Genomic DNA, 15,898 nt, shown 5'->3' on the forward strand with positions numbered 1-15,898 from the left:
ACACAGCATCCAGATGAGAGCAACTCCATGAACTGCTTTTGTCTGTATCGAGGGAATAAATGCCTCCAGGTTGTCTTATCTGGGTAAAGTAGGCAGTGGAGTCGAATGCACAATTTATCCCACCCTAAACTGAGCATCTGAATAGATCTGATGTACCTTCGTGTCCCTCTTGTCCTATTACCTTCATGTAGTAGGTCCAAGGTACCTTCACGTCCATCTGCTCGCTGCCCTAAGGCAATATAAAAATGTATTTGTCCCCTCAAGCCATATAACCTATGATTCCTCTTCCTGAGTTGGGTAGGTAGTGTGTATAGAAGGGGTATTCAAAGTATATCGTAACTGGAGTTATGATAAAGCTTTGCTCCAAATTGTACATGTGCTTTTGCTCCAAACTGTACATGCATCCACTAGACCAGAACTGCCTCCTCTTAAGGTAAAATGTTTTTGATTCTGGAATATTCAGAATACAGTTAAACTAAAATGTTCTTGCACACACATCTCCACTCTAGTGTGTTTATAACCTATTTTGCAGACCAGTATTAATTTTCACCAGTTATTAGAGGGACAGGTCTGCTCTTGGGTTAATGAAATAAAATTCAAAAGTCATATTTTTCAGCTCTATGAAAAGATCTAGTCAAAGAAAAAAATGAAAAGCCAGGCACTTTCTATTTCAATGTCTCTCTCTCCTGTGTTTCTTTTTAGGCTGGCAAGGAAATGGCTACAGTTGCCAAGACATTGATGAATGTGAAAGTAATAATGGCGGCTGCTCCACAGCACCAATGGTTCAATGTATCAACACAATGGGATCCTTCCACTGTGGGCTCTGTCCACCAGGTAAAATGGATTTTTTTGTTGATAAAACTCTAGAAAGGCTTAAAAGATGAAGATTCAACACATGTGAGCCTGTTTTATGGTAGACTTAAGGGGAAGATTGGTTTTATATATAGAAGTGTCTCACACACAAAGCAATACTGTAATATAGAATGCTGTCGTGGTTTGGGCTGGGCTGGCTGCTAAATGAATGACAGATGCTCTGCTCTGCAGAGTCCAAGTATATTCAAACTGCTTCAGCTATTAATGAATATTTTGTAGAGTATGTCTCTAATGATGATCTTCTGAAATGTGTTTCTCTTGTGCTAGGTAGCCCTTTTCAGTGTTAGAGCCATGATTTGGCAAAGTATGTCCTTTATAAAATCATTAATGGGAAACAGGGATTGCGTAATTATGCTAGTATTTTCATTGTCTGTATTCATTGTATCCTGTGTGCCATAAATCAGCTGTATTGTCTGGCTTAAAAAAGCATAGATAATTGTTTGTCATGCTCTGAATGCTGTCGAAGAAGGCAGTGTTTCTATTGCAGTACAGGTCAAGCAGTGGAAGTCGTGACTTACATCTTTATAATTTGCACTTTATGATTTAAAATGCTTTATAAAATGCATGCTATCAGTACTAGAGATGCTAGCAGGAAAACGTGTTTCTAATTGACCTTTCAATTGCTACTTAAATGACAATAGACTGCAGGTAGTGAAGGCTCTTGGTTACTGAGCGCTGAAGTGCTATCACCATGCTGGAAATGCAGCCTCAGACAAATTTTGATGTGGTGTAGTGGACCTCAGCTCTGGCCATGCAGAGTCATGCTGCAGGACTTTGGTCCTGCTGAGCCTCCTGAGAGGAGCTGGATGTTGTGCCCTACCCAAGGGCAGCTCTGGTGCGCAGTGGGAAGCCTGGAGGAGGTCGGGGCTGGCTGGATGCAGAAGTGCAGGGAGGGCAGCACATGGTGGCTGAGAGAGCTGAGCTCCTATGGCCTCACTCTGACCCCACCTATATTTGCCTAATGCTAATATATCTTTTTTCTAAAATCACGGGAGGATTTAGTTAAGATCAGAATTCATCCCTGCAATGTAGAAACCACAACAAATATGCCAGGATATACTCCAGTGGTGATCTCAAATTTTTAACTGCAGAAGACTATGATTTTATACCATAAATTAGTTCTTTTTCTCACCCAATGATTGTGTTGCTGTCGAGACTCAGAGAATGTAGTTTGTTATGAACTAACTGAGATTTACCTCTGAACAGGTTATGAGGGGGATGGACAAACATGTACCCAGGTTGATATCTGCTTAATAAATAATGGAGGGTGCCATCCTTTGGCTACTTGTACCTCAGCTCCAGGTATGTAAGTAATACCAGTGTGAATCTAAAGGAGGGTCTGGTTAGGCTGAATCCACTTTGTAGCACCGCATTTATATTGCAGCCCCTCCTCTGCAATCAGTTTAGCCTCACCCGAATGAGTTTACAGGCAGGTTAGCTAAAGCCAGCAGGCCTTTCCACAAACACTAACAGAAATAGATTTAGGCTCCACCAAAGGGCAGATTTCATCATAAAAGTGTGGAGATCTTCAACTTTTTCATGGCAGTTTTCCAATTTCAGCCACTTTTACTGTTCTTCTCCTTTCCGTATAATACCCTTTGACTACTCCGATCACTTCCCATGAAGGTGAGCTTGGACTCTCAGATACCCATAACAAAGCAACAGTAAGGATCTTTCCATAGTCAAACTGGGCACTGACCAAGGAAGGTATCAAAAGATTGAATAAGTTAGAATTCTATAAACGTCAAGGACCTTTACTGTCATGGTTGGTATTCTCATTATAACAAGGACCAAATTATTTTCTGTATCTTGTTTCATCTTTCAAGGGACAATTCCATTTTGTTCCTGCACATCTGGGTACACTGGAAGTGGATATGGGCCAAATGGGTGCTCTCCTCTCAGTGATATCTGTCAGCTGCAAAATCCTTGTGCAAATGGGCAGTGCTTGGTAAGTGCTGGACTCCTCGCAATTCGTGACAACACTGTGTAGTTGTAACCAGGAAAGGCAGGGAGACTGGTGAGACTGAAAGCTGAGTGCAGACACACTAAAGGTAATGAGGCAAGGTCAGTGGGGAATGGGAGATCAACAGATATACCTGGGGAAAACAAAGTGAGTTTCAGGGCACACAAGCCATTTCTTTGTGTTTGAAGTAGAGCAGAAATCTTGGCACTAATAACCTGAGAAGTTGTTGGTGGCTAGCAATAGGATGCTGGTGCTGGTTGGGGAGAACTGGTGAATGGCTGTCCCTGGTGGGGCAGCAAAGTGATTTACCATCTTGGATCATGGAGGAATTACCTATGATAATAAACCCAGTAACTCTGCTGACCTTCAGACTGCTAATATCTGGTACAGTTAGTTATATGTTCCTAGGCTGATCTTGTGAGATCCCCTCCAGGAGTCTCAGGCTGTTTATATGGATATGGAAAGGGTGTTTCATGGGAACTGATGGTAGTCCCGCTGGTAACTGAGTGTTTTGGACCTTTGCTGATTGGTGGTGTGAATTCATTCTCATGCACTGCGACTATTTAATTTGTCCACATGGAACCTGTGAAGGCCTTTTGGCTTCCTCAGGGAGGTGTGCTGTGCTCAAGAAAGTCCACGCTGTGCACCTGGGGATTTTGATAATTCTGTTGTGGAGGATATTTATTATTATGGTTTTGGAGAAATGTTTGCAAATCGTAAATTTGCTGTTCCAGTAGAGTCTGATCCCATTTGTCCACATTGCTCTGTAGACATCCTCCTTTTGATGATCCTGGGAGGCAGGGGGAAAATTGGACATACAATGTGGACTTGGTAGTGTTAGGTGAAAGGTTGGATTCAATGATCTTAAGGGTCTATTCCAACCTAAATGATTCTATGATTCTATGCTATGTTACCTTTCCCTTCTCCCATTTTCTGTGTGAAAGGAGACGATCCCCTCACCTCCACTCCACCCCTTACCATCATTCCTCGCTCTCTCTTCTGTTCTCTGTACCTGTTGTCTTTTCACCCAGGTATTTAAAGAGCGTTTTGTGCCCAGATCTAATCTACTTTTTCTGACTATTTAGAAACTACTTATTTTAGTCAGTCTATTAAAAGATATGACGTCTTCCCCTAAATATATCCTAACATACAACTGTAGGCATTCATAGCTACAAGCTACTACTTAAAGATAATAACACAGTCAGATACTTCAGTAATGGGACTACAGAAGCATCTAATAAAATAGAGGAACAGCAGAGCTATATTTGGCCAGCATAATGACAGATGAAATGTAACGTTAATTGAAAATCAGGCAATGCAGATCACAAAACACCTTTTTGTCTTCTAAAGCAGCAGTCTGAGTCCTAATTCAAAATCAAGATCCTCTTCCATCATACTGAAAATCTCTGTTCAGGACACAGAGGACGTGAACAGAGAATGCAAAAGGAAACAGAGAATATAGCACACTGATTGTATGTCATCAAAGATGGTATTGTTAGCATTTGCCTTGGAATACCATGTTCTGCTTTACCTGTAAAAAGCATGTCTAGAAAACAAGAAATATAAGGAAAGAGGACATAAGAAATTAAAAGTTAGAGATATGAAAAAACTTGATTATAAGGAGAAGCAGTAAAGATTGAGACAAAAGAAATGGAAGAGAGACATACAGAATAAGGAATAATGCAGAGAAGGCAATGAAATTGTTCCCATTTAACATCCCTCAGGGTGAAAATGAAAGCTAACAGCCCACGTAACTGCAGTGCAGACTTCCTAGAGAATAGGTTTGAGAGAAATGATTTATAAACCACTGTTATCTTCACTTGCTATTTATAAAGTTTAGATAAAATGATTGACTTGTTTCTAGGGTGATCATTTCAAAGCCAAGCAAACAGTTTTCTGAATGGCTAAACGAATACAGATTTTGACTTTTTAGAAAGTAATTTGAAAGAGCCCTGCAAAGAAATAACTTAATAGAAAAAAACAAAGATCTGGATAATCTAATTAGGCTTCGGGTTTATTTTGGTATTCTCCAGTGACCATCAAAGCTGTTAAATTCCAAATGTTTTATTTCTTTGCTCTGATATCTCCACATAAAATAAGTGTAAATATCATTCTGTCTGCTGACTGCATTGATTCCTTTAGGTGATCCATGCTTATTAAGTTTATTGCATTTGCTTATACCTGTAGGCAATGATCTCTGGATATTTCTGCCTGTGTAATGCAGGCTGGACGGGCCCTAATTGTACAGAGAACATTGATGAATGCATTAGCAACCCGTGCCAGAATGGGGGGAGCTGCACCGACGGGGTCAATGGCTACTCCTGCGAGTGCACCAGTGGCTGGACGGGACCACAGTGCCAGACTGCCCAGCAAGGTACGGCTGGGACCTCCTCCTCAGGAGAAATGGGCCACCAAGCTTCAGCGAGTAGATGCTTGGTGTATATAATTAATAAGAACCAAGTTCGGATGGAAAAAAATGCCCCTTCTTGGATTACAGGTCCCAACCTAAAGTCCCTTGGAATCCTTAGAGTTGTCCCTGAGTTTTGTTTATAGCTGCTTTGTTTAGCAATAGAAGCATAACAACGAAGTTGATCTGCAGGCCCACTGGCCTTGAGTATATGCCAGACATCCTAAAAACAGATCTCTGTTCCTGAGAAAGTGTTTGGGTAAGCTTGTTGGGAAAGAGGATCCGATATAAGGAGAACAGATTTACAAGAAACAAATTAATGTTTCTCTTCTGTGCATACTATTTCATTTGTTGCAAAGCTGAGAGGTCCTGAAATTTTTAGTCAAGACAAAAAGCCAGAAAAGGTTTTCAAACAGAAATCTAATGAAAGAAATTTCATCCATGAAAATGAGGGACTCTGAGTTTTATAGAGTGACTGCAAGGTCCTGCCTTTAATGTTTCTTCTTAGTATCACTTTTTCTGTTTGTTTGGGATTTTTTTTTGTCATTAATTTTAATTAAACAAGGTCAGGATAGCATTCCAGTGAGCATCCCTGTGGCAACCATCTGTCAGATGGCTTATATTTATTGCAGGCTTATATTTATTGCAGCCTGTTGTGAAGAAAGCAGATTAACTTTCACAGAACACAGAATGTAAAACTTTCACTGAGGCCCTGGGAAATCTGCTCTATTTTAGAGCTACTTCAGGCTTTTTCCTATTTTTCTTGAATATCTAACCAGTAATGTTTTATTATTAAGCACATATGGAAAAAAATATTTTTAACCATTCATAATAGAAGGGATAGAAAATAATTTTTTATCCAGTGAGAAATTAGCATGTATAAACTTTTAGTTTAGTTCCTAATTAAGAGAAAAACAATACATTTTATACATGACAATTCTGAATCTGGTTGAGAACCGTGAGATGTTTTAGATGAACACTTCAAACAAAATTATATTATTTTTACCACTCCTTGAAACAAAATACTTAATTTCATTTTGCTGAGAATTTAATATTTCTTTAGCATCAGTTCAATGTTAAACTACAGCTGCTTGTTGTACACTGTAGCTATATGTGCATTTTATTGTGGGTGCTTTATGGACATATTTTTCTGTGGCTGTTTGGGATTCCCAGTTCACAGGTCCCATTCATTGAATGGCTCAGTGAGAGAAGAGACCACAGGTTATCATGAGATGTATGAGGCCCAGAAATCTGATCAAAAAGAATAAACAGGACAGTAAAACACCTGAAGGATAACTTCTATGATACACCACCACTGAGAAATAATTTATATCATGTTAGCTTCAAAATGTTATTTCATTATAGGTGAAAAATTTAGAGGTTCAATCTGGAGGTAGCATTCTGGAAACAAACTAGTTTATAGACATTTTCCTGAGACAGAATCAACATCTTCTGGGAGTATCCACATATTCCTGCTGAAAATATCTGTTCTTTTACCAGGAACTATTTTTCTTCCAGGGAGTAGTTTTGATCATTTTTTGTGATGTCATTCCACCTTAGAGGAAATGCTGAGGAGTCTTTTATATAAGTATCTTTCACTCTTGTTTTAAATATTTAGGAAGCCAAAGCTATGCAAGAAAGTTAAGATTTGTTTCAGTCTGAATAGTGATAGCACAAATTAATCCATTTAATTTTCTCTCTCTTTCTGCAGTTTGTGGAGGATATCTCTCAGGCCTCAGGGGGACTTTCAGTTACCCTAACAGCCCAAACAGCCAGCGGTACAACAGGGGGGTCAGCTGCGCTTGGGTGATTCAAACTAATTCCAATAAGGTAAAACAGAGTTCACGTTAAAGAAACCGTCACTCTGCAGGACCCCTGAGCTCATCAGAGCAAACGTGACCATCTTCTTGCCACATATTCCAATATTGTGATCCAATCCCTTCAGATCCAAACCTTCAGTTTTTCGAAAATAATGTTTCAGATCCTTACAAGCCTTCAGGCTCCTTGGTCTAAGAATTTGCTTGGGTCACGTTTTCAAGGTTCTTCCTATGCAGCTGAGGGTTAGAATTTATTCACCTGTCACCACCTAGAGAAGGTTCCTGTTTCACATCGCTTTAGAATGTGATCTGTGAGTAGCTGCATGAGAAAGGCCCTGCTCTGATGGGCTCCACAGTTGGTTTGTGAGCTAAGTGACCCCAGAACAATTACATGTTTCTGGTTTCTGAGTGCCAGAAATGTGGAATCTGAATTCATATTGTCAATGGCTTTGTGTAGTAACAACATTTGAATTTTTGTAAGGATTAATTTTTAAATGTTGCACTCAAATGCATATTCTGATGATTCTGATCTGCAACTAACAATTCCAGTTGTGTTATAAATAACAACTAAAAAATTTATTACTTCACACTTTAGCCTGGGACTTCTTATTTGGCATCTAAATATTTGATCTATTTTTGACTTTTCATGGAATAAATGAAGTAGTTTTATAAACCAGTGGTTGCTAGTGGTTTATACGGCACTGTATATGTATGTATATGTGATATATCCTCAGCTTTAAGCCTGAGAGCCACCACTGTCTTCATCAGAGCTGTATTAAAGCACGTCAGTGCAGATTCTGAACCTACATAAAGCTCTGTGTGTCACTAAGTATCTAGAGTGGGCTTGTGAGACACTGATTTTGTATGTGCAAAAAAAAAGATCATTTCATTTTTTAAATCCCATGACAATGCTTTAAATCATAGCAAGGATGAGAGAAATGTTAATTATCTGATGAGAAAACTGTCCTGGGGAATCTGGAACAAAGTATTTTATGCTGTATTTCAAGCCTTTCACATGGCTTGAAATATATACACACATATACATATATATATATATTTCCCATATATAACAGACACAGGCAAACTATCTCAATTATTACTTTATAGAAATAATGCTCTTTCCAACCAACTTCCCTGTGCAAATTCTTTCCTATGTGTCTTCTCTCCTTTTGACCCTTAAGATTCTGTAATATCTTCTTCTCTCCTGGAACTTTTCAGGAAATGATATAATGGCTCCAAAGCTCGTAGATTCTCACAGTTGCATGAACACATGTCTGCCCTATACAGAGTTACTGCATAAACAGTGTCTCAGCAGATCGTAAAAAAAAGAAATTTCTTGTTTTGTTACTTCCTGTTAGATTCTGCGCATTACTTTCCCATTCTTTCAATTGGAGGCAAGTAACGAGTGTAACTCTGTCTTCCTTCAAATCCATGATGGGCCTTCAGCGTCAACGCACATGCTGGGAAAATACTGTGGCTCCTCATCTCCTGCAGAGCTTTTCAGTTCCCACAACTCCCTGTATTTTTGGTTCTACTCCAACCGCACCATTACGGCTGGAGGTTTTACTGTTCAATGGGAATCTCGGGATCCTGGTAAGCTTAATGAAATGTCAAGTAATTTAGAATCTTCATGGCTTTGGAGCAAAACGAATTACTTATTTCCCTTGATTAGGAGACATTAGGAGCAGTAGGACAGTATTTTACGAGGGAGTGAGGCTGAAATGTAGATATATATGTCACTTTATAATATTGAAACTCCAACTCTAGGCCTCTGCATGAATAACTTTCTGCTGTTTTATACCTCCTGTGAGGAATCTCCCAAAGAGCATGTGTTCCTGGAGATGCCGTTCTTCTGATTAGTTCTCTTTTCTCATGGAAGTATCTAGTACTTTGAGCAAGCAATTTACCTTTTTTCGCCACGGCCAATTTGCAAGAGGCTAAAGAGTTTGAACCATGCTTTCCAAACACGATAGATTGTTGGGAATTTGATTTTAAATTACCTGTGAGATTTTTGTTATGATTTGCTGTACATTTCTGCCTGAATTCTTGGTAACACCACTTGCATGATTCTTCCAGCAGGCCTGGCAGTACATTTCTACTGATAAACCCCAAATCATCCTGTGCAATGTCAAGCTCACTTCAATGTTCTGTGTATTGTCTAGAAACAAAATTGTGCAATGGGTTGTTTCTTGAAAAAAAGACATAGAGTAAAAGAAGTATAGAAAATTCAGGGGGGGAACGGTTTCTTTATTTCCAGAAATATTTATTGAAATGCTTTTAATGTGATTTTTGGTGGTTTTTTTTTCTTTTAATTGACATTATTAGATAGATTTTTACTAATTGACAAATATGGATACTGAAAAGTGAAACCAGATCTTTTTTTTTGGGGGGGGGGGAAGCAAAAAAGGAGAGAGGTATAGATGTGACTAGCTATTCCTTAGATATAACACAAAAGTTATCCCTACCATTCACAAATGTTACTCTGAGAGGGATTTTTTTTTTAATTACAAGTATATGAAACAGCCTTCCCTGTAATTAACATTTTTTTAAAAATGAAAACAGTCTTGTGCTAGGATAAAACACAGAGACTATTTACAAAGTACAGAAATTCAGATTAATTTTGTAAATCCAATCCAAAACACAGTGCTTTTGATTATTCTCCTAACAACATTTCCATCAATAACTGGAAAAGAATCTTTCTTTTACTGTGCAAATCAGGAAAGATTTGGAGTTCTGTTTTTAGAATTGAATTGCAGAATTAAGTGTAAAATTTAAAGAAAGAAGTAACTTGTTGGGTTGTTTGGCTTGGTCTTTCGTTTTGAATTTATTCTGGATTCCAAAGTTGTACCTAGTTTTGACGCTACAGGAGAATTCATCTTCTGTCCTGACATGTGGTCTTAAAGACTGTGTTCTTCCATGTTTCCTTTCTGTTAGAATGTGGTGGTGAGCTGACGGGTACTTACGGCTCAATAAGCTCTCCAGGATACCCTGGTAACTATCCTGTAAACAGAGACTGTTTCTGGACCATCTCAACCAGTCCTGGCCTCTTCATCACATTTGCTTTTGGCACACTAAGCCTAGAACACCATGAAAACTGCAGTTATGACCATTTAGAGGTAAAGTTTAATTGTGGATTATGACAACATTTTATGGCTATGTTATTGCAAAACAAGATATTTCAAAACTTTTTGTACGTACAGAAGGGGACTGTTTGAAAATTAAATCCTGGGTTGAAATACTAATTTTTACTTATTCCAACCATCGATGCACGCTCAGATACAGGCAGTATAACACAAAGAGGATGATATCCCACTCCACTGAAGTCAGGAGAAGTCTTGCGACTAAAGGGAACAGGATTCAGGCCAAATAGCTGGCAGGAAGCATTCACTTTCTTACAAAGTTCAGTCTCCAAACTCCTTGTCAAATGTCAACCCACAGAGAATTAATCAGCCTAAGGAAAACTGTGAGGTAATAGGATTAATAGATTCATATTTTAGTACAGTTCATGGCTTGATGTGTGAGTCTAGGGCTTTTTCTGAAGTGCAAAGTAATGGTTACAGAATTCACCAATGCCCAGTCATGGAAATGAGAAGCTGGTGTGGAATAGCATGTTCTCCAAAGTTGTGCAATGCAGAGCATGATTTCAGGAAAACAGTTCAACAGTAGATCTCCTGATACTTTCTTTCCCTTTCACAAAACCCTTGATGACTCTCCTAGGAGCACCATCACAGCTATGCTGTTGGGTCATTTTCTTGGTTCCTGTGTGTTTGGAGGAAACTTCCTATGAGCTTTCCTTCCACCTACCACCTACCCCCAAGATAACTTTAAGAGTGTTGGTAGCGTTCACAGTTGGCATGCATCTAATAATCCTAAATGCTGATCTATGGTTCTGTCTAGATTCGAGATGGTCTTCTTCCACAAGACCCTATCCTTGGTAAATACTGTAGCACTCGATCTCCACCTCCACTCCAAACCACTGGTCCATACGCATGGATTCACTTTCACTCTGATGACTTAGTTACTGATAAAGGCTTCCATATTATCTATACAACATCTCCTGGTAAGTAAAATTCAGCATTAGAGGTTGGTCTGTGACATTCCCAAGATATAGCCAACAACACATGAATGGATGTAATTAGCACTTGATAGTTAATAATACAGAAATCCTCTTTGATTTGCATCCATTGTACAGAGGCAGCCTAAACTGAAAGAGTTACCATGCTTTTGACTGTCATCTCAATTGATATATTTTTTCCCTTAATATAGCAGATCCCAGTTGTGGAGGAAATTACACGGATAGTGAAGGGGTTATCACATCCCCTTACTGGCCTAACCCTTATATCAACAACCGACAATGTATCTACATTATCAGACAGCCAGAGGATGAAAAAATATACCTCAACTTCACCCATATGGAGCTGGAGAGTCACACTGGTTGTTCATCGAATTACATTGAGGTGACTTCCCTTAATTAGTTGATATGAAAGGTTGATTACATGTGTGTACAAAACCATGCCGCATGATTTCTGTCCCAAGGGCCACTGCAGAAATAGATGTTAATCAAAAGACTATACCAATTTATTAGGGTCCAAAAGTCACAGGGGCTAAAAGAGCAGGACTGTGCATTTGGAATGAAGAAAAGATAAGAGAACAAGAAAGTCTGTCTAGCTTAACGCTAATTCTTAATCGGCTGTACATGATTAAGGTGGAGTTTGGACCTCCAGTAAATGCATGCCAAATGCAAGAAAAATGGAAATTATGCCGTAGCCACTATGCAGCATTTTCTGGAGTCACGGTGTTACATGGAAAATCTTGTTTTGGCACAAAAAGGAAGTATACCATATATAGATTTGTATATACATACATATGTAAAGCCAGGAGTTTATTGTTAGCACAACTGAAATCTTACAAGTCTGATTCAAGAATTGTTACTGTCTAAATCTAATTATTATAGAAAAAATAATAGTACAGTTAGAATATTTCTATATGGAAAATGTAATAATAATGCAATAGTAATGTTGATACTAACTGGGATCCACTTGAGGCGATGTTTATGTTTGCTTTTACACCCGTCTCTCTCTTCATTGGTCTGCAGCTTCATGTTACATCCAAATTTGCTACTATAGGGTGCCTTTTAAGTACACTAGATACCATTTCTTCATTGTCTTTGTTATCCCTAAACCCTGTTTTGCCCAGCTCTGGGTCTGAATTTCTTTATCTGGCGGGGGATGAGGTTTGGCATGGTGCTGCGCCGGTGGGGGCTCCCCGGAGGGGCAGAGCAGGGCCTCACAGTCAGGGCTTGTCCCACCTGGCCAGGGAGCAGGGCAGCCCCGGGCATCGGGCACCTCCCTGGGGACAGGGATGGGCCAGGGTCAGGCTGGGATGTGGACATGCAGTTGGGCCCGGCTCAGCAGAGCCTGTGGCTGGGCAGGGCAGGGCGGCGGGGAGCAGGAGTGGGCCCTGCTGCAGTGCGGATGGGGCAGGGGCTCATGGCCCTCGGGCGCTGACGTGGGGTCCTGGGCCATGGCAGGGTGTGGGGCTGGGCCAGTGAGTCCTGGTGGTGCCCTCAGGGCCTGACAAGCTCTTTGTGTCAGTGGCCCGTGCCCCTTCTCCTGTCACCCCTGTGCACTGCGCTGTGCCCCAACTCGCCACGTCTCAAGGTGTCTGCCATTATATCTGGCTTGTATTCCTCCCCACTGCATCATGATGTTACAGTCATAAATACCTTCTCCTACACGGAACGAGTGCTGGGTACCGCTCTCTGTGTAAAACTGTGGCTGCGTCACACAGAGGTGAACAGAAGGAAGACAAACAGGCTGCAGACAGCCAGTTGATTAGCCAGGGTGCTGCCACAGCAGGGGCAGGTAGGAGCAAGCCCTGCGGCCCCACCGCAGAACCATGTCCTGTGCTGCCAGCTGTGCAGTACCTGGCAGCCCGGGTTTGGTTTTGTGCTTAATCTCTTCTTTACCAAGCAGGGAATAGGCCTCTGTGAGCTTTGTGCAGTTAATCTGTTTTTAAAAGATGTTATTGTGCTGACATCGTTCCCTTCCCTCCTCTAACTCAGAGACTTTGGTTGGAATGAAGTGTAATTAATTTCTGAAATGAGAGGGGAAGTGTGTTTAATGAAAACAGACAGCTTTTGTTTGTTTGGCCTGGTAGTCCTGTTGCCTAATTGCTGGCAGAACAGCAGCTAAATTCACAACAGCCAGAGAAACAAAACCATTTCTGTTGAACGCAATCAGTTTGTATTAGTGCAGCAAGGCATTTCCCTTGCTGTTTGCTGATCAGTCACAAGCCATTCAGTTTCCCTGTGTTTCTGTCCTCCTCTTCTGCCTAACCTCTCACTTGGTGGCTCAGCAGAGAAACAGGACCGACATTTTCTGAGCAGGACAGTCAGTACAACTAAAGCAGTGTGCTCTTTTATCAAGGCCTGATTTTCCACATATGTCTTTCTAAAATATTGTCTCACAGGGTTTTATAATGAGGTTCAGCTAGGGAGATAGCTTTTGGGTGTTTAAGGTAATTTAAAAGTAAGTCTCTGACAATTGTTTTGTCACTTTGAAAAGGTGCAGATTATTCCCATCCCTGGCAATACCGGGAAACCTGCAGAGTTTCCACAGGGACCAGACACAGCTCACAGGCGCTTGCTCAGCAAGGGATGTTTAGTCTCTTACTAAGGAAGGAACAGCCTGGGGCCAGGGATCTGCAATAAGAAACTAGAGACAATAAAAGTTCTTACTTGAGAAAGACTGTGACATGGTGCTGGAGAGGTAAAGTGTTAGCCAAGGCAGCTCCTTCTCCTTGCCATCCTTCTAACTTGCAACAGGAAACATTACTCACATGGTTTAGAGAACCTGTTATTTTTATCACTACTCTCTGGGCTTTATAAACCAAAAATGTAATGAGAAAAAATGCTCAACAAAAAATGTAAACTCCCGCGAACTATAGTTCTGGAAACTTTCACTACTGTCCAAAGATCTTCTAAATATTCTGTCACAAATTCTGATCACACTTGCTCCACTGTAAATCCAGAATAATTCTGTCACCTCAAACTCAAGTTCCAGGGAAATTAAAGATATCTGTTAGTCAGGAAGCCATCTCACCAGCTGGAGATTGCCAAAGCTGGGTAAGCAGGCCAGCCACTGCCTGCTCACCAGGGCACCGACAAGGTTTCCCTGCCTTCTCTCCCAGCCTATGGAACAACACATCTGAGGAGGAAAGAAGAGGTGATGAGAGGGGACCTGAAAGCTGGATGTCCCTGGCTTTGCCAATGATTTTACTGGAATAATTTTTTAGGGGTCAACAGCACATAGGTGCATTTAAAAGCGGCTCCAGCTACACGAGCAACCACCACTTTTACAGCAGAAAAGAGATGGTTTGTTTTCAAGAGAATCTTTGGGAGAAAAATTGCATTTTTTTTCGCATGGGCAAATAGCAGGGGACCTGTTTTATGGACCTCAGCTTGTTGGCTGCCCTCTTGGAACGAGATGGGTGCCTCAGAGGGTGTTCAGAGCTCCTTGGCTATACTAGTGCTCTGCCTGGTCCCTTAGATGCACGCACTCTTACTTATGGACTGTGGGTTCAGGGCCTGAAGTTTGGATGTGCAAATACCTCTTTCCCTTCTAGTCCCCTTGATAATCAGGATTTAGAATCAAGTTCTGGGAAAACACGTAAGATACATTTCTCCTTTGATTAGCAAATTGATTGAGGTCAGTAGAGTGGCAGTACAGAAGGTAAAAGATGGAAGCGATTCCCTGATATTGTCATTATCATGAATTGGACCCTTCAGATAAAGTAATGGAAAGACATCAGTATACCTCTTTACTGCTTTAGGGACTCAGAGTTGCACCTCCTGTTAGTGAGCTGTCTGGCTGCAATTATTTATGGGTGTGATAGGACATGTGTTTGTTCTGGAAAAGTGCCGTTCACTACAGGCTTCATGGCCAGAGCAAGGAAATCAAAAATACCCCCTTTTTTCCCCACTAGATTTTAGCACTGGCAAAAATTTCTTCGCTATCACTGGTGAGAACCTTACCTGTCTCTTTCATATTAAAGGTGTCACTTTTGGAAGCACAGGCCCAACTTGTATTAAAGCTGTGGTTCACAGAGAAGATCCGTTTCATCCTAATGTCCTGTGACAGTAGCATGTGCGTGTGTCTTCTGTGCTGATCATCTAGTCCTTCCTTTGAAGTCTTGTAAATCATGTTCTTGTGCCAATTACTGTGATGGCTTTTTGCCCCTCTTATAAATGTAAATAGTTACTCCTTTTATTATTTAGCAGCTCTTGTGAGATTATAATTTTATCTGGATATCAGATCCCAAGACTTTTATGATCTGATATTTTTCTTTTTTTCTTTTCGATGACTAGGTTCGAGATGGTGACAGTGAGATGTCTTCCCTTATTAGCAAATTCTGTCATAGTACACTCATGTCTCCAATCACTTCTACCAGCAACAGTCTCTGGATCAAGTTCAAGTCTGATGCTTCTGCGCAAAGGGCTAGCTTCAGGGCCATTTATCAAGTTGGTAAGAGGAACTGGTGACTTGCACAGTGAACTGATCTGTAATTTAGACACTGTATTATATGGAAAATACAGTCATTTCCATGCTGTGTTATCCGTATAAGGGGCTTAAGACAAACTTCAAAAGAAAAGAGAGAAAGGAAAAAAGAGTTTATTTATTTATTTATTTCTACTTTTAGAAATGCTAAGATGATGTCTGCAGCAGGTCTGGTTTATGCACTCCTAGCGTGCTTGGAAATGCACCCTCATTGCTTCTATTAATGATAAATCACGTACTGCTAACATATCAAAGGGGATATAGCTATAATTCTGCATAA

At 40.5% G+C, this 15,898-nt stretch overlaps 1 protein-coding gene across 1 annotated transcript in view; it reads left to right on the forward strand.

The window, feature by feature from the left end:
• CUBN (cubilin) overlaps positions 1–15,898 on the forward strand; it is a 150,593-nt gene that overhangs the window by 10,020 nt on the left and 124,675 nt on the right. The window contains exons 8-17 of the mRNA XM_074573520.1: positions 703–834; positions 2,080–2,175; positions 2,700–2,821; positions 5,024–5,210; positions 6,955–7,073; positions 8,419–8,653; positions 9,995–10,176; positions 10,958–11,120; positions 11,327–11,517; positions 15,429–15,585. Coding sequence (XP_074429621.1) covers positions 703–834; positions 2,080–2,175; positions 2,700–2,821; positions 5,024–5,210; positions 6,955–7,073; positions 8,419–8,653; positions 9,995–10,176; positions 10,958–11,120; positions 11,327–11,517; positions 15,429–15,585 — 1,584 coding nt within the window. The remainder of the gene's footprint in view (positions 1–702; positions 835–2,079; positions 2,176–2,699; positions 2,822–5,023; positions 5,211–6,954; positions 7,074–8,418; positions 8,654–9,994; positions 10,177–10,957; positions 11,121–11,326; positions 11,518–15,428; positions 15,586–15,898) is intronic.

The sequence above is a fragment of the Larus michahellis genome, chromosome 2 (assembly GCF_964199755.1).
Source record: "Larus michahellis chromosome 2, bLarMic1.1, whole genome shotgun sequence".
Taxonomy (NCBI): domain Eukaryota; kingdom Metazoa; phylum Chordata; class Aves; order Charadriiformes; family Laridae; genus Larus; species Larus michahellis.